The 27,440-nt window shown below is 40.3% G+C and overlaps 2 protein-coding genes across 3 annotated transcripts in view; one reads left to right on the plus strand and one right to left on the minus strand.

Moving 5' to 3' along the window:
• The first annotated feature begins 10,936 nt into the window (after positions 1-10,936).
• LOC108067269 (probable cytochrome P450 6a19) lies at positions 10,937-12,761 on the plus strand. The gene is made up of 2 exons (XM_017156228.3): positions 10,937-12,219; positions 12,277-12,761. The coding sequence occupies exons 1-2, from the start codon at positions 11,136-11,138 to the stop codon at positions 12,432-12,434; spliced, it is 1,242 nt and encodes a 413-aa protein (XP_017011717.2). The 5' UTR covers positions 10,937-11,135; the 3' UTR covers positions 12,435-12,761.
• A 964-nt stretch (positions 12,762-13,725) lies between these two features.
• Mrtf (Myocardin-related transcription factor) overlaps positions 13,726-27,440 on the minus strand; it is a 47,472-nt gene continuing 33,757 nt past the window's right edge. For both annotated transcript variants that reach the window (XM_017156164.3, XM_070214748.1), the window contains 4 exons: positions 26,276-27,145; positions 25,533-25,673; positions 20,753-20,818; positions 13,726-19,793 (listed from right to left, as the gene is read on the minus strand). In XM_017156164.3, the coding sequence (XP_017011653.2) occupies positions 15,526-19,793; positions 20,753-20,818; positions 25,533-25,673; positions 26,276-27,145 (5,345 nt within the window). In that variant the 3' untranslated portion in view covers positions 13,726-15,525. The remainder of the gene's footprint in view (positions 19,794-20,752; positions 20,819-25,532; positions 25,674-26,275; positions 27,146-27,440) is intronic.

Genomic DNA, 27,440 nt, shown 5'->3' on the forward strand with positions numbered 1-27,440 from the left:
AGCCTGTCAGCATTTGCCTGCTGTCCATTTTCCGGCTTTTCCCCCACTTTTTGGCCCACATTTTCCGCTGCGAGCTGTCAGCATGCATAACTGTTGCTGTCAGGATTATGGCTTGTCATATTATGTATTATAGAGTCTTTTATTTGCTTTCAATTAAAATGCGTGTGTCACTCGGCTGCGCATATAAATTGCCAACAAAATAAGACGCAAATTTATGCAAACGATCCGAATGAGTTTTCTTTTTTCTTTGCCAGTTTTCCCTAGTATATTTGTTGTTGTTTTGGCTAACTTTTCTGGGCGATTTTGTGTGGAATCTGAAATGAGTTTTGCCGCTTGATTTGCATATCCGCAGGAAAACAGGAAAACTAAACAACTTTGTTTACTCCCTTCGAATCCCATAAAAAACTTTTGCCCAAAAACAGTTCGAAAATATCAATACAAATTGGTAGTCTTGTAAAGACAATCAAATGAATTTGTAAAATATAGGATTGACTTTTAACCTGCCGATGGTAAAACTAGTTTTTATGCTCTGTTATATGAGTGATATTTAATTGATGCAAAGTTTTGTAATTATTAATATATTGCAGTGACTTTTTACTCAGGAATGGAAAAGCAATATCTACTGACGTGGCATTGCTTATTTAAATTGGAAAATATTGTTCAGGTTAAATCTTTTGGTTATTATTTTATTTATTTAGTTTTGTTTATTTATTTTATAAATTTTTAATGACATTTAATTTTTAAAATTTAGAAAATATTGAATTAGTTATAGGACAATTTGCCATTAAAATGATTTACTAATTGCTTTTAGCCACCAGGGAAAAAACTATTTCTATCAACAATAACATTAATTTTGATTACATTTTCTAAATCAATTAAGACACTGTCATTTAATGAATAATGCGGACTGTAATATATTTATTCTAATAACAGTGAAAATAATGAAAATTGACAATAAATTGAATGAAAAACTAAAGTGCAAGAGGATAAAAAAGTAAAATTCAATTATACGCATGAAACTTAATTAATAAAATCAATGATATATAATCTAATCACAGAATAACTTCTGTTTAATAAACATTTTAAATATTGAGTGAATTCTGAGAACTAAGGGAAAATTACTTGATTATCTTGACTATGAAATGTTCAGAAAAATTTAATTTTTGCCCTGCCCACTCAATGGCGAAGTGCGATAAAATGAAGTTTTTGTAATAAAAATCAAGCGGATATTAAGCTAATGCCTTTGACCTTAATGGCTAATATCTTTTCGCTTTTTTACGCTTTTGTTTCTGTCTGTGCGGGTGGACAAAATGCTTATTACTGATTGATAGGAATCTAAATTAAAATGGCGTAATAAAAGCACTCGGGAGCAGACCTCGACCAGACTGGAAAGGCGAAAAGCGAAAGGCAGGTATAAAATAAAGTGCAGAGGGTTTTTTTGGGGTACTGGGTATTCGGGCTCAGAAAACTTTGGCAGGGCTTAGGGCCAAGAGTAATGACAGTTGGCTGGCCAAAAAGGAGGAGGCATTAGCCAGTCCCCTCACCCAAAACCCAAACTCAAACTCAAACTGATTGCCATCGATATGGCAGGCGGGTCACGTTCATAAAGTCTCAATCGAAGGGAATATAGCTTAGCCAGGTGCCGGAGACAGCTTAAAGATGCTCTATATATTTATCCCTATCCTTATTCCGAACTTAAAGCTCAGCCACAGGAAATATAAGAAGGCCCCCGGGCAGCTGCTTAACTTAATTATAAATTAATTAGACGGGGGCCCGGGAACATCAAAGTATCAATAATTAATCGCCTTGATAATGTTTTCAATTTCTTGCTTCATTAAGTTGTTTTATTTCGCAGCCTGCAAGGTGTTGGGCCTGCCGTCTTTTCTCTAAGCCCCTGAGGGCTAAGACATAAGCCTGGTTAATACATTTGGAATTGACTGAAATGGGAGGGGGTGGTGGCCCCCAACATGAATCAATACATTTGGAGTAATGGTATTTTAGAAAATTTAAGCACTGGCTTTTGGTGGCCATTTTTAGATTTTTTGCAAAAACTTTTCCATAACAGCACTTAAAAAGTTTTCAATAACAAAATCAAGGTTTTGAAAAATCGCTAAGCCTTCAATGGCTTTTATATGTATTTAATTTTAGCTTATGATGGCTGTAATTTACTCTACTATTACAGAAAGCAGTGGGATTTAATTATCTTTTTATTTTTAGCATAGAAATTTCAGCTTTAAAAATCCTTTCTTATTTAATTATATAAATTTAAGATGATGATTTTCATTCTTGATAATCGTTTTCTAATTTAACAATTAAAATATCCACTTTAAAAATCCTTTTTCTATTTTATAAAAATGAGTTTAAGAACTTTTAGCCTATATCCTGGCACATGTGAATGAACACCCAGCACAGACGGAAATAAAACTGAAACCGGATGTGCGCCTGATGGCCAGACCGGAAATTAAACTATTTGCTAGCCTGCCACGCGAGTCCTTTCATAACAACACCGTTTTCAAAACACACACACTGATTTAACTCACCTGCTAAACAATATGATTTTTCTGATTTAAAGTATTTGTAATATTTTCTACGGGGAAATGTATATATTTTCAGGTGGCTCTGTTTTTTTTTTGTGTTAAATTTATTCGTCACTTATTTTGGCTTTTGTTTGGCCAACACAGACACGCACAGAGGGACACACACACACGCCACGCACACCGCCACACTCGCGCACACGCACACACCTTGGCCGGGGGAAAGAAAGTTGGAGCAGAAGCTATGGTTTCTATAGCCTGGGTTCCTGGTTCTGGTGCCCAAGTTCTCCTGGCCACACAGGATATCGGGATATGTCAGCCTCCGCGTTTGGTGTCCTGCTCGCGAGACGGCTCAACTCGAACTGTGACGAGGCTGGCACTTTTGGTCCTTCGAGCCGAAGGCTCTGTGTTCTCTCTCCCTCTCTCTTTCTCTGCCTCTCTCTCGCACTCGCCGTTGATGGCATACACCCCTCCCTTTCGCTCACTGGAAGTCCTGCCACCAGCTGGCCCAGCATTAAAAAGTAATATCAATTTCCACCTTGCCAAGTCGCACACGAAAGCAACAGCTAAGCGATTTCCCTGGATGCGGATGCAGGCACATCCATGCCCCGCCCCCCACCGCCCACGCACACACCAGCTATAAGGTGCGCGCTCTCTATCCACCGAAAAACACTCGGCTATGGAAACAGCAGCAGCCACCGATGTCTACACGAGCGGACAAATGCGAACGAGTGGAGACTTTTCATAATTGTTGCATGCCCAGCCATGATGCTGATGGCCATCATGATGTCGATGGAGTTGTCGGTGAAGATGATATTTTGGGGTATTTGAAAGATAAAAGATGAATCTCTAAAACTAAGAAAAAAATTGGAAAAAATCACAATATTTAAAGAAATAAAACATTTATTTGTAAAAAAAACATTTATTTGTAAAAAATGTTTTAAAATCATTTTTTTTTTGTTAAGATTATTTTTTAATTAGTATCATCAGTGTTTTTTTCGAATTTTTTTTTTTTTACTTAAAAAACAGGGGAAAAACAATTTATTTAAAAATTAATAAATATATGAAAACCTTAAAGATAATAAAAGAGACTTTTTTAAAACATTAAAACTTCTTTTATATTTCCAAGCAAACATAAATTGTTCGGAGAAAGCAAAAATTAAATTCTTAAAATTTCACAAGTCACTTAAAAAATGCTTTAAATGGTTTAACATATATCTTAGATAATGAAAATCGAATAAATAATGTTAAAAATATTTAGAGTACTTCAAAATAAATCTACAAAATTAAAAATCAAAGAAACTTTATAAAAAACCAAAATTGCGTGTATTTTAGAGTGCTCAATAACAGAATTAATTGCGTTATTTTAGCAACTTGGAGTTGACTTTGTCTGAATACAAACTAAGCCAAGCCAGCCACCCATACTGGCACACAGACGCTGGGAAAAAGCGCAACAGGACCAAAATAATTGCGCGTTAAACATGTGCCAAGCAACAGCCGAATAAAACACAGAGAGAGAGCAGACAAAGAAGAGAAAGCCTTTCACCGCGAGAGCCAGCGACATTGAAAGCCGAAGGAGAAGCCGAGGCCCAGAGAGTCCAGCTGGAAGTGGGAATGTTCAACTGGTTGCGTTTCACAAGCAACAGGATACGCTGGAAGGCAGGAGAACATCGCCGAGGACGATGAAAACATCGCACGCACACCACCAAAAACGCACACAGTCGTAACTCGCAGGACCTGCAGCAGCAGGGAAAAAAACAGAAGCACAAGGAGCCAAAGGATCTGAAGGAGCAGGAGCAGCGGAAGCGGCAGGAGCGGCCAACCACATAGAAGCAGTCGCGTGCTTTAAGCTTGAATACCAAAACAATTTGAGCGCACAATAAAATTCAATGGGCCCCCAAGAAAAGTGGAAAAAGGGAGCTGCGAAAAAAAAAACAGCTGAGGAGGCAGCTGAAAGGAAAATGTGCCAATGCGCGGAGGAAAAAGGGAAAATAAGGGGCGTTGCGTGTGAAAGGAGCAGCGCCTGTTGAAGGACGAACGGCATTAGAATGCTGCAAAAGGAGGCGCTCACTGATGGACTTAAAAAAAAATCATTAAAAACACTAAATAAACGGTTTACAAACAAAAAAAATTTTCCTTTATAACATATCACATATTTACACCTACATAAAAAGATAATTTTAAAAACTGATTAAAAGTAATTTTTTTATTTAAAAAATAATTTTAAGGATGAGAGCTTAAATCATTTATTTTTGATAATATTTTATATATTTTAAAATGGATTTAAAAATGTTTATAATGGGAAAATAACAATAAGAAAACAATTAATTACATATATATTTGATACAGACATTATATTTATTTTAAGTATGATTTAAAAAATCTTATAACATTTTCGGCTTTTACGTATTTTTTAAAAAACTTTTTTAGATCGAATAGGATACGCCATCTAAAGTGCATATTATATAAAAAGATTTTTGACTTTTTTTCTGTAATATTCTTTTATTTAAATAATATTTATTTTTAATTTTTTTGCGAGTGTAGCCAATGTTACCTGTTAGCCAGCCAGTCATCGGGGGATGTTTGGTTTGGACCTGTTCGAGAATCCCCATCCCAACCCACTCCATGTCGAAGTCGGGAGGTTGACTGGCGATTTCGCAGGCCCATCGAAAAGGTATGCAGCGTCTGTCGATTAAGATGCCAGGGTCTGGGTATTCGGGGCCTGGTATTGGGGGGCTTAGGCCGGGACCTGGCTGCCAGCTTATCAATTTGTATGCCTGCAGATATTTATTTATGAATATCCTTTGGACCCTCGCCGTTCGCTGCTCACTGAAATGCTGAAATGGTGAAATGCCGCGTAATCCTGACGCACACCTTTTGCCTTTCGGCCAAGGGTCCTTCGCCAGGTCCTGTGCGTGCGTCCATTTTTCTCGGCTCTTCTTTATGTGTTTCTGTGTCTCCATCTCCAGTTTCTCCTTCTCCTCAACTTTTTTTTTATATGGCCGAGCCTTCCGTCGTTCGCCTTAATTTTATTTTTATTGCAGATTGATTTTTTCAGATTAAGTTTTTCATTTTACAGGCGACGTTATTTCAACTGGTGAGGGGCTCTCCAAAGAATCCGCTTCAATTAGCACTGCACAACAGAGGGGAAAAAAACAAAAAACATAAAGCAAACAAAGCAAAAGCGAGCCCCCTGTTTTCCCCTCCGTTTGCCCTCGTCACACACAGGAAAACTCCAAGTAAAAGTAAAACATTTTCATGCAAATGCTTTTGTTTAACCACGGAATATCCCCGACATTTGCACACATTCTCGGGGATTCTCGGCGAGCAGCCAGCGCGTGTGAGAGTCTTGCGGCCAAAGTTTTCGCTCCGCACGCTCGCAGCCAAGAGCAAACAAAATCAAACCGAGCGCAGTAAAGCAAACCAATATTGACCCACGGTCAGGCGGTGAGACAGGGGGTCCGGGGTTAGGGGTCAGGGTTTGCGACGAGGTTGGATCGATGACCAAAAAACCAGATGGACCGCCTTGCTCGAGGCCCCAGGCTCCTGACTTCGAGATATATCAGTCAGTCATGGGAGGAATGCACGATTTGTAGCCTATTATTGGGGGCTTAGCATTGAACACTTTAAAGCTTCTATATATGTTTACGTTTTAAAGTCTATTTTAGTTGTGAAAATATTTTCCTAAATCAATATTTATACCTTTAAGTATTTGGTAATTGATAGTTTTTTTAATATTTAAATTAATTAACTTAATTGATATTATAAGTAATAATCATCTAAAAGTGTCCCCTAATTAGTTGGAATATTTAGATTTATTGGTTTGAGCTATGCATAATTTTAAATTTCAACTTTGTATCTATAGGTTTTAGAGTGTCCACAATAACAATCTTTCTGATTTCATCTTAAAGTCCTTAAACTTTTTAATCCTCAGAAAAATTACAACTCTTTTATTAAAACCCATTTGCTAGCAAATGAATTATATATAACTATGATGAAAAAAATTCCCACGTAAAACACCCACGTCTCAATGAGAGAATTTATGACCCATAACATCTGCTTTGAGCTAAGAAAAAAAGAAAAACAAGAAAGGAAGCTAGCTTCGGCCAGCCGAAGCTTATATACCCTTGCAGATCATTCCTATTAATTAACAAATCGCAAAAATGTTCAATTTTCTAATATTTCTCATTAATTTTCCGATCGTTCCTATGGCAGCTATATGATATAGTCGTCCGATTTTGATCAAATTAAAATTGAAATTCGGAAATATTTAAAAAGAGTTATATCCTAGAGTAGAAGATAATACAATAAAAACCAAAGAAGCTAGAATTTATTTCCTATTACTTTTCCATTAATTTTCCGATCGTTCCTATGGCAGCTATATGATATAGTGTCCGATTTTTTAAATAATTAATTCGAAATTCAGGAATATTTAAAAAATAACATCCCCAAAAGTAGAAGGTAATATTTCAAAAAACACCGAAGCTAGAATTTTTTAAAGTTTTTTTCTTCCGATCCTTCCTATGGGAGCTATAAGATATAGTTGTCCGATCCGGTCGGCTCCGACATATATACTACCTGCAATAGAAAGAAGACTTTTGCGAAAGTTTCGTCCCGATAGCTCAAAAACTGAGAGACTAGTTTGCGTAGAAACAGACAGACGGACAGACGGACAGACGGACAGACGGACAGACAGACAGACGGACAGACGGACGGACAGACGGACAGACGGACATGGCTAGATCGACTCGTCTTGTGATGCTGATCAAGAATATATATACTTTATGGGGTCGGAGACATCTCCTTCACTGCGTTGCAAACTTCTGACTGAAATCATAATACCCTCTGCAAGGGTATAAAAACCCAGCTAATTGCCTGCCATTAGATTGGCTTAAAAATGTATTTTGCGATGGCCAACTGCAAGTGCAACTGCCATTGAGTTGGATTGAATGACCAGCTGGAAGTTTATCCCTGACGGTTATGTCAACTAAATGCGTAAGCTTATTTTGCATTCGCCATGACACTCAATTAATGGCGACAGGGCCAGCCAGGAGGGAAAAGTGCCAAAGGACCAAGGGCAGCAGGACCAACGACTGAGTGCCGGGGACCGACGACTGAGGACCCAGGACCAAGGACCAGGCATAATCCTTTGCCCACTTTCAATGGCTACAACTTAATTATGTGGAAGCCCTAAGAAAGACAGCCGAGCACTTGACGCTAATGCCGGGGCCACTTGAATCTCAAATCCTCGCTCGCCAACAACCAAGATGGCTGAATTAAGAGGAACCAAATACTGGATGTCATCAACTTGTTTTAGCTGAGTTTCTAATACTCTTTCGTAGGGAAACCTATAAATATGATTATATTTAAAAATACATAAGACATAAAATCAAAATAATCTTTATTATATTACTATAATTATATTACTATATATTAACTATAATATATTTTTATAAATATGTATATACCTTGAAAAATTATTAAAAAAATAAAACCAATGAAGATTGAATGTCTAACTGTCCACATTCAAAATAAAAAACTTTTGAGGAAAAGTAATCAACTATAAAATATTTTCCTCTATTCCAATTTCTATAAGTATTCTCAAAATTCCCTAATAATTTCGAAGTTCCTCTTGTGAGGGCATCAGGAAAGGTCTAAGAAAACACAACTTAAGTGCTTCATTACGATTTTAATTTGGCATTTTACCTGCCCGAACACCCCGCTCCTCGCCAGTTTAGGGCCAACTTCGTCGCCAACTTGGTCTTCTTAATTAGAACAATTTGCGAGGACGACAAGTGGTCTTGGCATAAACTTGAGTAAATGACGCAAAAATCGCGACAGCCAGTCATTGTTTTCGTTTTCGACCTCGTTGTCCTCGTTGTCCTGGCCGCTTTTTGTTATTTTGTTTGAATGTTCAATGCAAATAGTTTGCCAGACAGATTTTCGGCTAGCCCTGTATTTTTGCCTATTTACAGCGCAAAGTTAATTGAATTTTCACACCAAAGCCAAGGGGCTAGAACAATGTGGTTCAAAGCGCTTTATTTGACAAAGTAATTAACTCTGAATAATGTGCCGGGAAATTGCTGTCGAGTGGGTCATAATTTGTGAGAAAGCTGGAAAGCTGGGCTGGAAATTCCTTTTGTTAATCAAAGAAGGCGACAAAAAATGAAGTCGAATGCCTCAACGTGGCTTAATCAATTGATATCGATCAGTGGGAAAGCAAAAGCTGGCAGGAAAGTGAAAAGTTCACACCACCGAAGTGAAAGCAACAGTTTGACTTATGGATTGGGCGGGGTGAGTGGGGTGGTTGGTCACTGTGTCCTTTGGCAGGGGTAAGTGGAAATGGCCCTGAAGGATGATGACCAACTTGTTGCTCGTCGGCCACATCAAAAGGCAAAAAGCCAAGGAGAAGTACGCACTTTGCGTGGCTCCCTTGGGGGCTTCGGCTAGAACAGTTTAGGAAACCTCTATAGGGCGGTGATCAAAGGATTTAGACATAAGTCCATAAGAACTGACCTTACTTGAGGTTTTTTTACAAAATATAACAGGGAGCGGTAGAAAACTTTAACAGATTTAATGATAAATTTAAACAAAAAATCTATTGAATAACTATAATATTATCTCATGCTAAAATAAATTAAAAACAATGTTAGAAAGAATGTAGAACAAATATTATTTTTATTATCACACTAGAATTTAATGGTAAGAAATTGTAAGACAATTTTTGGTTCTAAATTATGAACTTTAAAGGCTAAATAATAAATAATAAATAAATAATAATAATAATATTACATTCTTAATGTAATATTAAGAATGTTAATATTAAGAATGTTAAGAATGTTAAAATAAGCAGTTACTTAAATAAGCTAAGTGATAAATTAGAAAATAAATAATATTGCTTAATATTTTTGTAAATTCAAAATAAATATAAATAAAGACATCATTAATTAATAGAGATAATATAGACACCTAAATCAACGTAAGTCCTAGCTAGACTAGCACAGCTGCTCTCTTCCTCCTACAATTATTTCCTATTTTTGTCCAGGCTAAAAACCGAAATTCGCAGAAATAAATCTCAATTTTCTCGACTGACCAGCGGAGGACGCCTTATTTGTAGCGCAGCTCAAACACAATTAGACGAGCGTGGAAAAACCAGTAGAGGGCTCCTGTGACAAGGACCAAGGAGCCAAGAAACGAAGAACCAAGGACCAGAACCTGCTGTGGACTACGATGACGATGAGGGGGCGATGGGCGAAACTTTTCGCTTTGGTAAGCAACTGACGCCATTTTAATAACGCAAATTACAGTCAGCGTTGTATAAATTTAGTTCGCAATGGGTGGTTGTGGATTCGCGAGGGTGGTGCTGTGGGTGGTTCGGTGGGTGATATGGTGGTTCTCTGCTTTGCTGGGCAACTGTTGCTGGCACATATTGCAGCTGTTGTGGAATGTTGACGCTGTTGTTTTCGCTGTGGCTGCCAGCCAACAATGGCCAAAAAGCACAACACCAACAAAACAACGCAAAATAGATGCATAAATTGCCATGGATATAAGGCGAGTTATTAAAGGTAATGGCATAGCTTAATTGGGGGAAAATATGTATGTGTATGGCCATCGATTCAATAAGGACTTTAAGCCCTTCAATGACAATTGGCAGAATGGCTATTGAATTTTCAAACAATAGATGATTACCTTAGCTTAATTCTCACAAAGAGCTCTGTGTGGGCGGATACTTAAGCCCTTAATTAAACCAGTGAATGGGGGGATCATTCTCATGGAGGACTAGTTGAAGTCACTGAGAGCTGATTAACAATGGCCGCTTTTACCACTTTGATTGGTGATTATTGACTTAATTGTGACAACAACATTGTGAAAAGGAAAATCGAATTATGTCTACGGTCTGAAGCTTTATAAAGATACTTAGTTATTTAATCTTTAAACAATTATCAAAAATATTTATACTATCATATAAAATGATGCTATTTTTGTTACCAGATATTTTTTCTTAAATAAAAACAAAAAAATATATTTTTTAGTCGACCTTTGTTATATGCCATTGATAAGTTGTTAATAGCAACGCTAAACTATTTTCTCCGCCTTATTTGATTTATTTATATCCAAGGTAAACTAGTGTATTGTTTACATTTTAAACTACAGTGGAGCTTCATTACATCAAACCGTAATCAATAAAAAAAATTCAAAATAAAATGAGTCTTTATAAAAAATATAAAAATTAATATTCCCGGATTAAATTAATAGAAAATATCTAACTGCTTTAAGAAATATTTAAAATATATCAAAAAATATTATGATATTTCAAAGAAAATTAATATTATGCTAGTTTCACCGTATCACCTTAGCACTCTAAAGCGAAAGAGAGAAGAGTAAACAGTTAAACATTTTGGAGAGAATTACTTAAGAGAGCTTGTTTATAGAGACCGTAGGAACTGAACATTTCACATTGTTTGGCGTTGTTTTCATCATGGAATAATGATTCACATAACCAGAATCGAGCGTCTATGAGATTAGAGAGTCCAAAGCTCTCTCGTATCACAACATATATAATCAACGCATTCCCCGTCGACTGAATTCAGTGCTCTCAAAATGTTTGTTCTAATCGGTTTGCTGATCGGTGCTCTTACCCTCGCCGCTTGGTGGGTGCACCAAAACTATTCGTATTGGTCGCGTCGCGGAATTCCTCACGATCCACCAAATATTCCGCTTGGTAACACCAGTGAACTTATGCGTACAATGCAACTATCGCATATTCTCAAGAGAACTTACTTTAAGTACAAGAATAAAACCGATGGACCCTTCGTGGGATTCTATGTGTATGCCAAGAAATTCGTCGTAGTCACCGATATTGATTTTGTCAAGACCGTACTGATTCGGGACTTTGACAAGTTCCACGATCGTGGTATATTCCACAATGAAAAGGATGATCCGCTGACCAGTAATTTGACTACGGTTGAGGGTCAAAAATGGAGAACTCTACGGCAGAAACTAACACCGACTTTTACTTCTGGAAAAATGAAGAATATGTTTCCCACGGTTTTAAAAGTGGGCGATGAACTTATTCGGGTTTTCGATGAGAAGATTTCAGGATCTAAAACCCTGGAAATCACAAATCTCCTTTCCCGTTTCACCGCCGATGTGATTGGCGTTTGTGCCTTTGGTTTGGAATGCAATAGTTTAAGGGATCCCAAGGCGGAGTTCGTGAGGATGGGCAATTCGGCGATTAGCGAACGTCGTCATGGCAGACTGGTGGATCTACTGCTATTCGGGGCACCCAAACTATCCGCCAAACTGGGCATTAAGACCTTGAAACCAGAGGTTGAGGATTTCTATATAGATATTGTCAAGGACACCATCGATTACAGGGTAAAGAACAAGATTACTCGAAACGATTTCATGGACATGCTGATAGACATGAAGCTGAAGTACGATAATGGCGATAAGCAGGATGGTCTTACGTTCAATGAGATTGCAGCCCAGGCCTTTATATTTTTCTTGGCTGGATTCGAAACGAGCTCTACTACCATGGGTTTTGCCCTCTATGAACTAGCCTGCAATCAGGATGTGCAGGATAAACTGAGATTGGAAGTTAACTCCGTGCTGGAGAAGCATAATGGTAAACTGGACTATGATAGCATGCGAGAGATGATCTATCTGGAAAAGGTTATCGATGGTGAGTTAATATCTTAGAATATCTTATAAAAAATGTTCTAAAGAATTCGCTTTCTAGAAACCCTGCGGAAACATCCTGTGGTGGCCCACTTAGTACGCATTGCCACGAAACCCTATGTGCATAGTAACCCCAAATATAACATTGAAACCGACACTGGAGTTTTGGTTCCCACTTTGGGCATCCATCACGATCCCGAGTTCTATCCGGAACCGTAGAAGTTTATCCCGGAGCGTTTCGATGAGGATCAGGTGGAACAGCGTCCTGCCTGCACTTTCTTGCCCTTTGGAGATGGTCCCCGAAACTGTATTGGTCTGCGATTTGGACGCATGCAGGTGGTCGTTGGAATGGCTCTTCTTATCCACAACTTTAAATTTGAGTTGCATCCGAGTAAGACAGAGGTTCCCATCAAATACAAAGTGGGAAATATATTGTTAAGCGCCGAGGGAGGAATAACCTTGAATGTTAGCAAGATATAAATCTAAAGTAATTTATTTTGCCAGATGATATTTTATTGAAGTTGTTATTAGCAAAAAAAAATAAATTCCAATACATTTTTAAATTTTATTTTAGCTGTAAAAATCCTTTTAACTTTTTCTACGCCTTGAACACCAGGCAAAAATGAAAAGAATACTTTAACGTTAATTAAAACCAGGTGCTTTGTGTAAATTCGGAAGAAGAGTCTTAGAAATATGCAAAATTATTGTTCCACCAATCAAATAGAAATCTATTTTAATTTCTAAGAAACGAGCTAAAGACAGCGGGCTTCCGCAGGAGCACTTTCAAAGGATATTCAGTAGCAGATAGTCTCTGTGTGGGACAGCAGTGCACAGCAGGAGGTCCTGTGAGCTCCTTTCTTGTCCTCCTCCCGTCCTTGTAAAGCCATAACGCTTGGCAGCCGTCCAACTATGGAATATCCGACAATTGTTGCCATGGCTACTCAACTGCTGTTGCTGCTGCTGCCACTGCTGCTGCAATTTTGCGTCATATTGTTTGCTGATTTCGTTTCGGGTCTAAAAATAAACAACTCAACTCGATTTCAGGCAGTGGCCCCCGAAAAACCACCCCGTCAAGTGGGCGGTGGGCCGAGGACCGCCAATCAAGGAATGGCCGCCGCTTTGGCTAATGATAAGCCTTGTTTTGTTGATGTTGTTGATGCTCTGCTGTTGTGGCTGCCATAAAATCATTATGATTGCGTATTATTCTGTCATTGATTTTAATTTTAATGTGGAATTTATCTTGCGCCGGGGCGTAATGCGCTTAAATGCGTATTTATTATGCTTCGCCGGGTTCAAAATTTGATGGTGAGTTTAGCTCGGCTAATCAGTTTGGTAAGTAAATCAAGTCCGAGTTTGGAAAAATGAATAATGTTTTTATTTAAGTTCTTGAACATATTTAAATATGCGTATATATATAAGTATATCGGTATATCACTTGTTATGTATGCATGTATTATTTATTATATAGACTTTTATCCTTTTTTGTTGCAAAAAAATTACACATAGTTCATATGACGTGATTCAGTTTATTCTGGTATTGTATTTAAATGAAATCTCTTTTAAACGCAACGCACAAAAATTGTTCAAGCCAACATATTAAATTAGATATTTAGGTAATTAAATTTAGAATTAATCAAACAATAAGCTTAGTTATGGTAATTAAGTTTGATACTAACAATAAACGTACTCATTAAATTAATATATGAATTGTTATAATGGAAACGTTTCTCTTTTTGTGTGTTTAAAGCGCGTCGATGATAATAAGTATACTTTAAGCTTACAATCCAAGTTTAAATCAGATTATTGCAAATGTAAACAAGTGTGTCGAGTGATGATTAACTTTTGCTCTGCGGGTGAAATGTGTGAAATTTTAGACTAGATCTAAACGTAGAGTATATATAATTCGCTTATACAAAAATATATATATATATATTTATTGGTGTATTGAGTTCCTTTCGCATTTTGCAATTTTGAATTGGGGTTTCTCTCTAGTTTTGGTTTTCTGTTTCCTAATGAAATGTGTCCTTCGCTTAGTAATTACATTTAAAATTTATTTTATTGAGCCCTATACACTCAAAAATATGTCCGAATGCTTGGCATGCTCTCTCAATTTACAAAATACACTTAGCCGAATATATGTATGCATACAAAAGGTGAACGATTACAATTCCGAATTGCGTTAGACACGGTTACAAAAAGTGTGCGTTAAGTACACGCCGCAGGATATTGAATTATACTCTTTACGAAGTAGCTAAATTAATTGTTTTTAATATATTTTCTTTAGAATTAATTTAAGTAACGGAATTCGCTGTGCCTAAGAATGCAAAAACAAAAAGAAAAATATGAATATATATTTTTGCTAGCATTTAAAATGAAATTGATCAGAGTTTAAATATATTAATTTAACTGGTTTTGTGGCTTCGACTACTTTAAAGGCTTTTTCTTTCCTTGCAGGAAATACTTCTCAAATTGTGTTTAAAATATTTAATTTAATTTCGCTTTAGAATTAGAATTAAGCACTGCGTAGGCTTTAAATAATTTAATTCATTTCATTTTAAATAGAACTTAAAACAAAATTACTGAATGTGTTTCACTTAAGAGTCGTTCTCACAACAAGAATATAATTTTTTTTTACGATTTTCATAAATTTTTTCTTTAGCTTATTTTCTCTGTTTTCCTTTTGCCGCTTTCTCTCCTTCTTTTTCATTTTCTGCAGATCCTGATCCTGATCCTCATCATCCTGGACTCAACTCATTCATTCTCTTCCATTCGGTTTTAGTTAGTTAGATTTCACTCGCATTATTCTCAAATTGGAATGACCTTCATTAGAAACATGTACTTTTGTTTTTTGCTTTTCTCTCTTTATCGATCTTTACAACATTTTCTGTTTGGTTTTTGTTTTGTTTAGGCTTACGTTTTAATGATAGTTTATGATAAGTTTTACTTGTTATCCTTTTCTAAATGTTTTGGCTGTTTTTTGTGGTTTTTCTTTTTGTTTTTCTTGCTTATATAGGAAAGGGTGCAAAAGTATGGTTTTTTGGAGTGTTACTCCCGGCAATTTTGGCATTGTTTTTTGTTTTTCTTGGAAATAGTAAAGTTTCGAAATTTCAACTGACGTTCAAATGTTTTAAATGCATTTAGAAAATAAATAGGATTTTTGTTTTGTTTTGTGTGTGTTTGCTTTCTTCGAAACGAATTCTTCAGGAATATTTTGAGAAAAGTGAGCACCACGCTGGATTGTGTGTTTGTTTTTTCTTTTTTCGATACGGAACAAAGTTTGGGGAAATATATAGATGTGAGTTTTTGAAAATTAGACAGTAAAATCTCCCGCTGCCCAGTTCATCTTGTAGTCGTCCATGTTGAACAGATCGAATATATCGCCGCTGGCATTGAAGGCGTCCACTGCTCCACTGCCGCCGCTCCCATTGTCCACGCCCATTCCTCCTACTCCTACTCCTCCTCCTGCTCCATTTACCATCCCCGTCGACGTTGCGTATTCGCCGTGTTGTCCCGCCTGCGGTTGAGTGACCGCCTGCATGAAAGAGTTGAGTGTGCTCTCGAAATCATCGCAATCCATTGGTGTGCCATGGCTGCCAAAATGCCCGTTCATCGCCGACGAGGACGACGAGGATTCCAGGGAGCCATTAACCCCGGGACTATTGCCATTGCCGCCGCCGCCGGTGACATGCTGACTCAGCTGGGCCACAAAGCTATCCGCATCGAAGTCCACATCGGCGGCACCCGGATTGTTGTTGTTCAGCAGCACGCTGTCCGGACTGCTGGCATCCAGCAGCTCGTTGATGGACGGCTGCAGGCTGGGATTGAGATCGCGTCGCAGGTTGTTATTGCTGCTGCCGTTGTTCTTAACCTCCGAACTATGACAATAGCCACTGGAGTCGTCGCCCATGTCCATCTCCAGTTGCTGCGACATCAGCTCGAGCAGCTCGTACTCATCAAAGTGATTGAGCTTGGCATCCGGACTGTTGGGCTTCTCGCTGTGGCAGCTTTTGGGCGGCGTACTCGGCGGCGGAGTGGCATGATGCTGCTCGAGGAATATATCCAAGGTCTTGGCCACGCTCTCCGCATCGATGGCGCTTGAATCCGCCTGCAGTGGCGAGCCCATGTCTATGTTCTCGATAAAACCATGATTCGTCGTCGGCTGCTGCTGAGTGGTGAAGGTGACATGCTGCTCATTCGTATCCATGGCCATGTCGAGAGTTTGGACAGGCGTCGCTGGAGCCTCCAACTTGGGCACCAGCGGCACTATGCTGGCTCCACCCGCCGCCGTTGTGGGCGTGGCCACATGGCCATTAAACATGGTTAGTTCAGGCAGCGGCGTTATGGGCTCCAGAGCGGCACTCTCAGGCAGTTCGCCCTGCTTGATGAGTATGTCCAGAACATCGCTGACCTGTTCGGATTTAATGCCCGCCGACTTGCGTTTGTTTAGCGGGGGAGGAGCTGCAGCAGGAGCGGGGGAGAGCACCGGCTCCTCCTTGATCTTCACCAGCGGCAGGAGGCCATTCAGAGCGGCCGCCTTGCTGGCCGCCAGCTGCTTGGTGGCCTCTTCGTACTGCGGTGGAGGTGCTGGCGTGGGTTTGATGTCCACTTGGATAAGTTGCTGCTGCTGCTGTTGGACAGGCTGGAATTGCTGCTGCTGCATCTGTTGCAACTGCTGTTGCGTGATGATGGACTTGGCTTCGATGGGGAAAACAATGCTGGGCAGGGAGTTTGTGCGTTGGTGGCCATTCAGCAGCTTCTTGGGCTGAGCAACAGGAGTTGCTGTTGCTGCTGCTGTTGCTGGTGGAGGAGGTTGAGGTGCTGCTGTTGTTGTGGTGGCCGTTAAACTTATGTTGCCCAACGTGTGCGCCGTCATGTGCTGATCGTTCAGACCCACCAGGAATATGGTCTGATTGCCCTCGTTCCACAGCAGTCCCAGGTTATTGTGATGCTGCTGTTGTTGCGATGTTGCCGCCACCGCCGTCGGCTTGGCTGCTTGCAATATCGTGGTATTTGTATTGCTCGCTGGCACATTGGATTTCTTCGCTGTTGTTGTTGTTGTTTTGGCAGGAGCGTTGTTTATGTGATTGTTGTTGTTGAATGGAATGAGTACAGTTTGTGTCTTTTGCGTGAGCAGGCGCACCTGTTGCTGCTGCTGTTGTTGCTGTTGCAGTGCCTGCTGCTGTTGCTGCTGCTGTTGCTGCTGCTGTGCGGCTGCTGCTGCCGCTGCCTTTTGCTTCTGGATTTTGGCCTCCAGCTGCTGCTTGACCACCATTTTCTGGTTGATGGGCGGCGGATTGGTTGAGGAAACGTTGCTGGCTGGCTTCTTGGCTGCGGATCCCTGCTGTTGCTGTTGCAAACCATTCACCTTATGGCTATTATGGCTGGAATTGTTAGCCTTAACCGTCACCTTGGCGGGAATGCTCTTCTCCACCTGCTGCTGCTGTTGCTGTGGCATTACAGTCAGCGTTTGCTGCGGCCCATTGGAAGTGGTAGTAATAAGAGTAATCTGCTGCGTGGGCAGAGCATTCACCACCTGAGCGGTGACCGTCTGCTGCTGCTGCTGCTGCCGCTGGCGAATCTTCTGCAGCTCCTGTTGCGATCGCTGCAGCTGTCGCTGCAACTCGTCAATCTTGCGCTGCTGCTCCCTCAGCAGCTCCTCGTTGGTCAGTATGATGGTGGCCGTTTGCGGCTGTGGAGGCAGAATGGTCTGCAGCGTCATGGGATGCGTGTTATCCAGCTGCTGCTGCTGCTGCACCACATCCATCTGCTCGTGCTCCATGCCATCGGTAACCAACATGGTAACCGGCGGCGGCGGCTGCTCCACCAGACCACAGTTGCTGGTGTCCATGGCATCGCTGATGGTGATTACTTCTGTTGTTGCATTGGATGCAGAAGTGGCAACCACATTGCTTTCCAGTGGCTCCAAAGGAAGATAAGGTTTCAGCCGCTCAATAAGATGAGGTTTGGGTCCCGATACCGGCAGATTCCTGCGCTTGAGATGCTGCTTCAGATCCGAAACCTTCATCTTCTCCAGACGGGTTAGATCCGTAATCGAACTCGTTGAGGATTCGGCATAGCTGGTGGCCGGACTGGGCGGAATCGAGGAGCTGATCGAAAGCGCCGGCGAGGGCAGTGGTGGCGGATGTTGTTGCTGCACAGCCATCGGTTGATGATGCTGCTGCGGTGTGGCAATCAGCGACAGCGTGGGCGGCGTGGGAGTAGCCGCCGGCGTGGGCGTGGTCAGCATGGCATCGCCAAAATTTAAAGGAGCTCCGCCCGAACTGCTCGTTATGGAAATCGTATTGGGCAGGCTGATGGGCGCCGGCGCTGGAGCGGATTGGGAAGCCAAAGCGGGCACTGTCTTCGTGGTTACCGTTATGCTGTTGTTATTCGTCGCACCAGGAACTCCTCCAGCTCCAGCTGTGGGAATCATAACACCCGCAGCCGCCGTCGGAGGAGGAGGAGGAGGTATAATGGACTGATTCTTGTTGAGGTTCTCCAGGAACTTGAGCAGACAGTTCTGCTGCTCCAACATCAGCTGATAGGAGGTCTCCTCCGGCTGCGTTTGATCCTGCTTCTGGCCGGCGGCACTCGGTGGTCCCTTGTACTCGTGGAATTTAATGGTTCGCGCCTTGGACACCGGCTTCGACTTGGATTTCTTCCTGTTCTTATCCTTCCCGGGAGCATCGGACTTCAGGGAAACGGGCTGCAGATGCAAACGTGTTGTGCTGCTGCTCGTCATCGGTGGCGGTGGCGGTGAGGCGATGGAGGACAGGGGACTCAGAGTAGAGGTGCTTGAGGCCAGCGAGCAGGGCGATGCCAGCATGGGCAGGTACTGATGATGGTGGTTCAGCGTGCCCGTCACACTCTGGCACAGTTCCTCGAACAGATTGGCCGTCTCCTGCTTCACTTTTATTACGGAATTAGTCACTGGCAGCGGTGGTGGCGGCGGCGGAGGTGGTGGCACTGGTGCAGGCACCACCACTGGCTTCGGTGGCTGTGGAAGCATTTGCGGTGAGCTGACCACCAGTTGACCAGCTGTGGGCATGGTCAAAGCCATCGTCACAATGCCCGCCGAGGCAGCCGCCGCCTGCAGCACATCGGTGGGTGAGGGAGCAGCACTGGTGGCCACCACCATTGCCTCATCCAAACGCGGCGGCGTCTGCCGCGTATCACTCTCCGAGCTGAGCGAGTCCTCATCAAAGGTTATATAGCTGTGCGGATGCTGGGGCCGCGTGAGCAGACCTTCGCTGGTGGCCTTGAACGAAACGAGTCCCTCCTTGACGATCTTCTCGATGGGCTTCTCCGTGTGCAGGATGTTCTTCTTGATCAGCTCCAGTGGACCAGGACGATGCTGGATCTGCGAGTTGAGTTGATCGGCCAGGCGAGCCTTCTTCAGCATGCGCTGCTTCTCCGCCAAACTCGGATCGATGTGACACTCGTCCTCCTCCAGGATGTGCAGCCTCTCCAGATCCTCGCGATTCGGCCGCTGCTGGATCTTGGCCTTCAGCAGATCGCTCGTCTTGGCGCGCTCCAGTTGCTTGCATTGTTCGTGAATAGCGGGCGAGGTTTTCAGAGCTGTGGAAGAAAAATACATTTAAATTAATATAATTATTATAAATTAAATTGAATTTAAAAATAAAATTTATAGCCTATAAAATTAATTAAATATATAAATATTTTTAAATGCGAATTCTTCAGCATTTTTGTTAAAATATTTAAGAACGCGAATTCTTTAGCATTTTTATAAAAATATTTATAAACGCGAATCCTTTAGCATTTTTATTTAAATATTTAAGAACGCGAATTCTTCAGCATTTTTCTTAAAATATTTAGGAACGCAAATTCTTCAGGTTCTTTATACTAATTACATTTTATTTATAGTTTTATAACTAGCACAAAAAAGCGAGTTACGCTCTAAGTGATTTAAAATGTTATTTGGCAACTTTCAGTGGTTGAAGGACTCAAAACATTTCCATTAGCTCAATGTGGCATATGTAAACATTCCGCATGAGGAGTTTTCCGCTCTCAGACTCGCTCATCAACATCTAATAAATTTAATGCATTTCCTAGCCAAAGCGACAACAACACCCTACTACCTACTATTTGGCTACACAAAATGTATTTCTGAGCCAGTGCCCAAAAGTTGGCTCAGCTTTTTCCTCGCTCTTGGCGCTTCGACATCGCTGCAAAATTTATCATTTAAATTCAAATTCACTTTCGGCTGCGTTGAGGGCTTTGAATTAGTTTGTAAATTTGCGTATTTCCAGGATTCTTTTCCTTGGTTTCGCTTTTCGCTTCGTTTTTTTTCTCCATTGCTTTGCGCATAAATTTGAAAGCCATTCAAATGAAATGTTCGACGGCAGTATTTGCATATCCTTTTTGGGGCAGCCAGCCGATGGATGAATTGGGCGCCAGCAGATGCTCTGAACCGGCTAAGTGAGGTTAATGTGTATTTTATCGATCTGACTAAGCGGCTAAATGCTGTGACCCGGGGGCAGGAATAAAATCTGCTTTTCGGACGCGCATCTACTTACATGGTATGATGCCCTGCTCGACGAGTTGCGAATGTGGACGTCGCACCATGAGCTTCACTTTGAGCGCTGCAAAAAGATGGAAAACCAAAGAAGCAAGTTAGTTAAGCTGCACTAAATGTTAGTAACTAAAGAAAAACAAAACGAAATGTCGAAAAAATAATACAAATTGTATTGAAACATTTTTTATTTAGATATAGAGAGGTAATGAAATGTACGGATTTTATACGCGAATTCTTAAGCAGACTTTTTATATTTAAAAATTTTGTATATCATTTTGCTAAGAAAATCTACCAGAAAATACCAACATACCAGATTATTGTTTTAAATGGTAATTTACATTTAATAAAAAATAATTTTAACAACTTTAATATTAAATAAAACTAAGCTGTAAATTTACTTAGGCCTAGTTAAACTTTAAGAGATATTGATTGAATAATTGTTGAACTCCAAGTTAGGTGTTGCCAGAAAAAAGTTAGTTAAGCTGCACGAAACCCCACAACTTGTTAGTAACAAATCAAAAACCACAAAAATCGTAAATTATAAAACAAAACGCGCTGCGGGGGGCAGCGAAGGAGATCAAACATAGGAATCCCATAAAAAAGTGCTCGAAACAGCTGGGGGAAATAATTTTTGGGGCGAAAAGTTTGCCTTTTCCTAGCCTTTTGACAATGCCAGGGCGCAATGGCAATAAATGTCGAGAGCCAGCTGCGAATGGCAAAAACAAGGCAGCGCGAAAAAAAAAGGAAAAGTTTTTAATATCTTTATGTGCGGGCTATTATGGTGTGAATATATATGTATGTATTTTCCAAGAGTAAAAAGTTCGGGGCTGGAAAATTAAATATTTAAGCCGGGCCAAAGTCAAAGTCAAAAGCGGAGTCTGTTGGCGACGCCGACGAAGGTGTGGCCCCATGGGGCGTATGCGTAATAATCTGATTAGATTGCCACTGCTGCTTCGGGCGGCTAAATAACAGATTGATGTCAATTAACTTGGCATCCACAGTCAATGGAAGCCGCCGAGCAGTAAGGACAAAGTGACAGACTGATGGCAAAATAAATAATGGCAAATAAGGAAGGAACCTCCTACTTCTTCTTAAGCCCCTCGAATTGACTTTGAAAGATGAGGAACACAATACTCTCACTCTAATTATAATCGCCAAACGTATAAAATAATCAATTAATAGGGACATTATCCTTTCAACATTAAATCCGAAATGGACGATTAAATGCGTGCAAGCATTGTGTGTAATGTCATTTTAGTCTCCGGGGAATGTTTTGGCATATTAAGCATACGACCTGCTGTCCGCCTAATATCATTACCTTCAATTAGCATTCCGAGCACTGGCGAAATTGATTCACAAAATGGCCAGCCAGCCATGTAATTAAAACGAAATAAAGCCCATTAAGGCGCAGGACACGGAAGTGGGCGGAACTCATCTATCTATCGGAAGCTGTGGGTACTCTGGAAACTCTGGAGGTAAATAAAGCCGAAGCCAAAGCCGCAAATGAAATGAAAACACAAAATCTTATGCCCCTACGGCGATTCGAAAGGCAGCAAAAGCCACCCGGAGGGCAGTGCACTGGGTGTTTTTGCGGTTACTAACCAAGGCCAGGAATGTGAGCTTTCAAGACCGGAAATGTACAGAGATGCAGTAGGAGGAAAAATTCTTATATATTTCTTAAACATTTGTTTATGGGGTTGATTTTACCAAAGAAAATTCACTTGAATTCCTTCTGTTAAATTGTAAAATATTTCGTTTTCTGTGTTAAAAATTATTTAGCTATTTTTAATATTTTTATTGCATTTAAAAATATTCATATTTCTTTGGAGCAGTTGGAGGTCACTTAAACCAAAATCCTTTCTTAGCACAAATAAATATTACGGAAAGAATATTTGGTAAAAAGTTGAAATCTGTAGCTTTTATGGTTTGAGATCTGTTTTAAACCCGCAAAAAAGGATAGCAAGAGTTTTATATGTATAGAAAGGTTATTAAAATCAATTTTAAATATTTTATTTTTATTAAAATCAAGTTTCTCTTTTTTATTTTATTTTTTTAGAGTGCATGCAAATGCATTGTCCTCTTTGGTCATGTTGCACTTTCGACTTTTGCGGCTTGTATGTGCACATAGTGTGCAATCTAAGTAAGTGGGTTAGCAGCCAGTAGAAGCCTTTCCCTCGTTGTATTTAATTTTCGATGCTGAAAATGAAAATGCCCAGGCGGCAGACGAAAAGACACACAGCAAAAAACACTTGACGCCACAACAAAGTCGACATCAAAGTGACGATGACGTTATTAAAGTAATTTGGGCTCTTTGTCGGAAATCATCATAAAAAGCCAACAGAGAGCTGCCAAGGCGCGTAATTGTCTCAGAAGACGAACACGACGGCGGTGGCAGCTGTTGGCGATTTTACGATTGAAGTGTGCCACACAAAAATGTGTGTGCAAAACACCCAAAACAAAAAGTAAGAAAATAAAGAAAATAACCGAAAACAAATTCTGGTTTTTGTTTATGGCAGTGAGCGAAAAATACGCAAATTCTTTTTTCGTTGGCCATGTAAAACTGGAAAATCTTCACGGTGACGACACTGTTGTCGCCCCCGTAAATTAATTATGCGCGAAATATTTTCCTTTACTCTTCCTCCTCGATACAAAACACACCTCCCACCTCCTCCCCACACACTCGATTGATAAAAACAATAACATAAATTCCAAATTAAACACATAAAAGTTTTATGCGAAAAGCAATAAATGTGTGTAGACATGGGCAACGAGTTTCTTATAGAATTCCTTCTCCTCTTGGCATTTTGTTGCGGTTAGCTGCCCTTCGCCGAGAAAACCCAGTGCCTGTGGCGAAGGTCAGGTAAACAATTGCCGGGCAAAATTAAAATCTGGCCAGAAGGAGAACGGGGGAAAACTGGGTGAGAGAGAAGGAGAACACCCACAATTCTACATGGCTAACTGTGTGTTTATATGTTGTATTATAAAATCGATTACGTGATCAACGTTGCTCCGACTAAACGAAGACGCCATCATCCCGGGCTAGGCAAATGCATGAAATGGCAACCAAGGGGCAGGCACAGTGGGCTAAATATGAGATTGGAGTGCTCAGAAATGAGGGTTGGGTTTTAGTTGTTCAGAAAATTTAAATAATTGGTTACACAATATAATCGGCAAATAAAAAAAATTAAACTAAAGAGATAACATTTTTTTAACACTTTTTCGATATTATCGATAAAATCGATATTTACCGATAGGTGTAAAAATTTTTTTATTTACAATATTGATATATCAAACTTTACGATTTTTTCTATAAGAAGATAAGTTTGATATTTTTGTCGATATATCATATCGGACTTTTCCTTTCAATATGCGATATAAGTATTTGGGATACGTCTTTTATTTTTCTTAGGAACATAACGTGTATATCTCTGTTTAGTATATTTCAAAAATATTTTCAATAATTGGCAATAATTTATTCCTTAAATAAAATTAATGCAAGACCATTTCCTATCTCAAAAACCAATGCAATGCCCAACGAGTGGCATGTGAAAATGCCTTTACAACTGTCGCCTTGCCTTGCCTTTCCGTTGATTTCCGCTCTTCTCTGCGCTTTTCGAGTCGCGTGCAGCGTGTTTATTTGTCAAAACATTTTTGCAGCGCCGCCATCATTGACTGCCAGCCATGTGTTTATAATAAATTTTTTTCACCAAATTGTTTACACACACCCTGAGAATTGAGAATTCAACTGACCGCCGAAAGGCAGAGAGGAAGAACTGGTGGTTGTTGCTAAATATGCAGTTTATTTGTTAGATAACTTTTGTTCGAGCGCCTGCCGGAAATTTTCACCATACATTTTTGGCAGTTTTTGGCGAGAAATAAACCTTGCTTTCATAAATATTTAGATTTACATTTGCATTTGCATTTAGAGAGCCTTTTTGGTCAGGGTCATCATGAACATTATCGTCCATTTCCGGTTAGACCTTTAAAATCTAAAAATCATGCAAGTGCAGGCGACAAGAGCTGTCAAAACTATTAGCGACTATGCAGCCATATATTTCTATATATTCTAGAATATATATATATATACACTACAGACCCAGTCTGTCATCTTTGGCCATTCAAAATTAATAAGAATATTTCTCTTCACTCAAAATGCCAAGCAAATATGTAGGCCAGCCAAAAAAGAACGGAACGAAACGGAACGGAAAACTGTTGACAAAATACAAAAACCATTTTTTGAATGAGTTCTCGACGAGCTAATGGGCGTGGCAGCACCTCAAGTGTACGCCTTAAGTGCCTGTTGCGCCGTGACAGCTTCATTAAAACTGTGTGCGCCATGTAAGAGCAGACCACTGCCCCCCAGGCGAACGTCAATAATGAGTGGAGAGTGGAGAGGCCCTGGGAGGATTACGATGATGATGATTCTGGCGATGATCGTCGTGATGGGCAGTGGCTGGCATTTATGACTAAGCGGGAGGAACCAGAACCAGATGACAAATGCCAAACAGCCGCCGAAAGATGGCCAGCAGCGTGGGCGGCAAAACATTGGGTAAACAAGAGCTGAACTAACAACTAAAGGGTTTTGGGTAAACAGTGAAGAGTGCCTAGAATATTTTAGAAAAAATATAGAAAATAAAAGTTTAACTTTAACTGCATGCAAGCCATGATTTCCCTAATATTTGCATTTATGTTCTAAAAAAATTCCATTAAAAAATATAAAAGGCCTGCCATTGTGTTTCCAATTTCAATTAGAGCATAAACTCTATTTCCAATCAACTCACATTCTTTGTTCTTGTCCATGGCCGGTTGCAGCGGACTGGAATCCACAATGGCCTTTGGCGGCGACTGTCTGGCATCGTAACAATCCGAGTTGTTACCATCATCGCTGCTGCCCAGAAACGTAGCATGCAAACGCTGCTCACCTGAAGCGAAAGATACAAAATATTAGTAAACGTTTATTTAATAAAAAGAGAAAAAACTACATTGGAATATTTAAAGAACAAATGAATCACATAAACTAATAAGATAATATTTACATTAAATACATTTAAATCCAAAATCTAGTAACAAAATTTAATAAATAAGAAAGTATTTTTGAATCCTTAAAATTAAATATTTGTTCACAACACTGGAAGATTTACAGAACAAACTAAACTCACAATAATAAATAATAAAAACACATTGACATCAAATAAATTTCAATTCAAAATTCAGTAACAAAATATAAGAAAGAAAAAGGTCTTTTAAAATATTTCTAATACTTTTTTCCTGACCTCCAATTTACTGAGCATGTACAACTTAAACTTTACTTTAAATAACAAAATATAGTAGGTTTAAATATTTCTAATGTGGTAGCCAATCTCAAACTAAAAGAACATTAACAAATTAAACTCACAGTAAAAAAAATTTACATTTAATAAATTTTATCACTATTCTAGTAACAAAATATAATGAATAAGAAGCTCTTTTTAAATATTTCCAATGCAGTTTTCCTTAATCTCTAGATCACAGATCATTAACCCACCCTCCGACATGTCGTCGTAGGCCTCGTGCAGCAGTATTATGTCCTGAAAGGTGTGCAAGGCCTTGCCGCTGAGCCTGGTGGCCAGGAGGCCACTGCAGGCGGCGCTCGAGATGAGCTCGACGGTGGTCAGCGGCGATGTGGAGATGGTGGCCAGCAGCGAGGAGCTGCCGCTGGCACTGTTTCCGCTGCTGCTCCCGCTGCTTCCGCTACTTCCGCTGCTCAGGCTGTGCAGCGAGGCGGACTTGACCAGCTGGCCGACCTTCTGGCTGCTGCCGTTGGTCGTCTTATGGGTGGTGGCCTTAAGGGTCCGCGAGAGACTCTTGGTGGGCGACGTCGAGGTGGATTTGTTGAGGAACCTGCTCGCCGTCGCTGAACCGCCGGCTCCCTTGGCGCCACTGGAACTGGATTTTGAGTTGGAGTTGCTGCAGCTGCTGCTGTTGCTACTGGTGCTGCTGCAGCTGCTCAGGCTGCTGCTGATGGACTTCTTCGAGGAGTTGGAACTGACGGACGAGGCGGGCGAGGCCGACGACGACGAGCTGTGGCTCAAGATGACCGTCTGCTGTTGCTGGAGTGTATTTGTATTGCTGCTGGCGGCTAGCTTGGTGTCAATGGTTATGGGTATGACACTGGTGGCCACCAGTTGGTGATGCTTCTGCTGGGCCAGTTGATGATGATTGTGCTGCTGCGAGTGCGTATGCGTATGCGAATGCGAATGCTGCTTGCTGGTTGCTGATCCTGCTCCTCCTCCTCCTCCGCCGGCTGCTGAGCCCTGGAACCAGCTGGGAAAGTTGCCCTTGAGCGTGTCAATTAGATCCTGATCGAGCGTTAAACGCCACGATGCAGGTCCGCCGTCCACGCTTTGCGTCGACTCTGCAAAGGGGGAAAAAGAAAGGGGAATAAATTAGAATTTAAATTCTATATTCTAAAGTAAAATATTCTAGAGTAAAATATTTTAAAAATATTTATATCTTGATTATAAATAAACGTATACATTTTTTAAATATTTTAAAAGTTTGTACACCTTTATACTCAGTTTAATGATTTTATATCAGTTTAAATGCCTAAATCATATTCAAATATTCGTAGTATAATTCCTGAAATATAAGATCTCGACCTTTTAATATAAATATTTCTAAAAATGTATCTTTAAAATCAAATTAATAAT

This window comes from Drosophila takahashii, chromosome 3L (assembly GCF_030179915.1).
Source record: "Drosophila takahashii strain IR98-3 E-12201 chromosome 3L, DtakHiC1v2, whole genome shotgun sequence".
Taxonomy (NCBI): domain Eukaryota; kingdom Metazoa; phylum Arthropoda; class Insecta; order Diptera; family Drosophilidae; genus Drosophila; species Drosophila takahashii.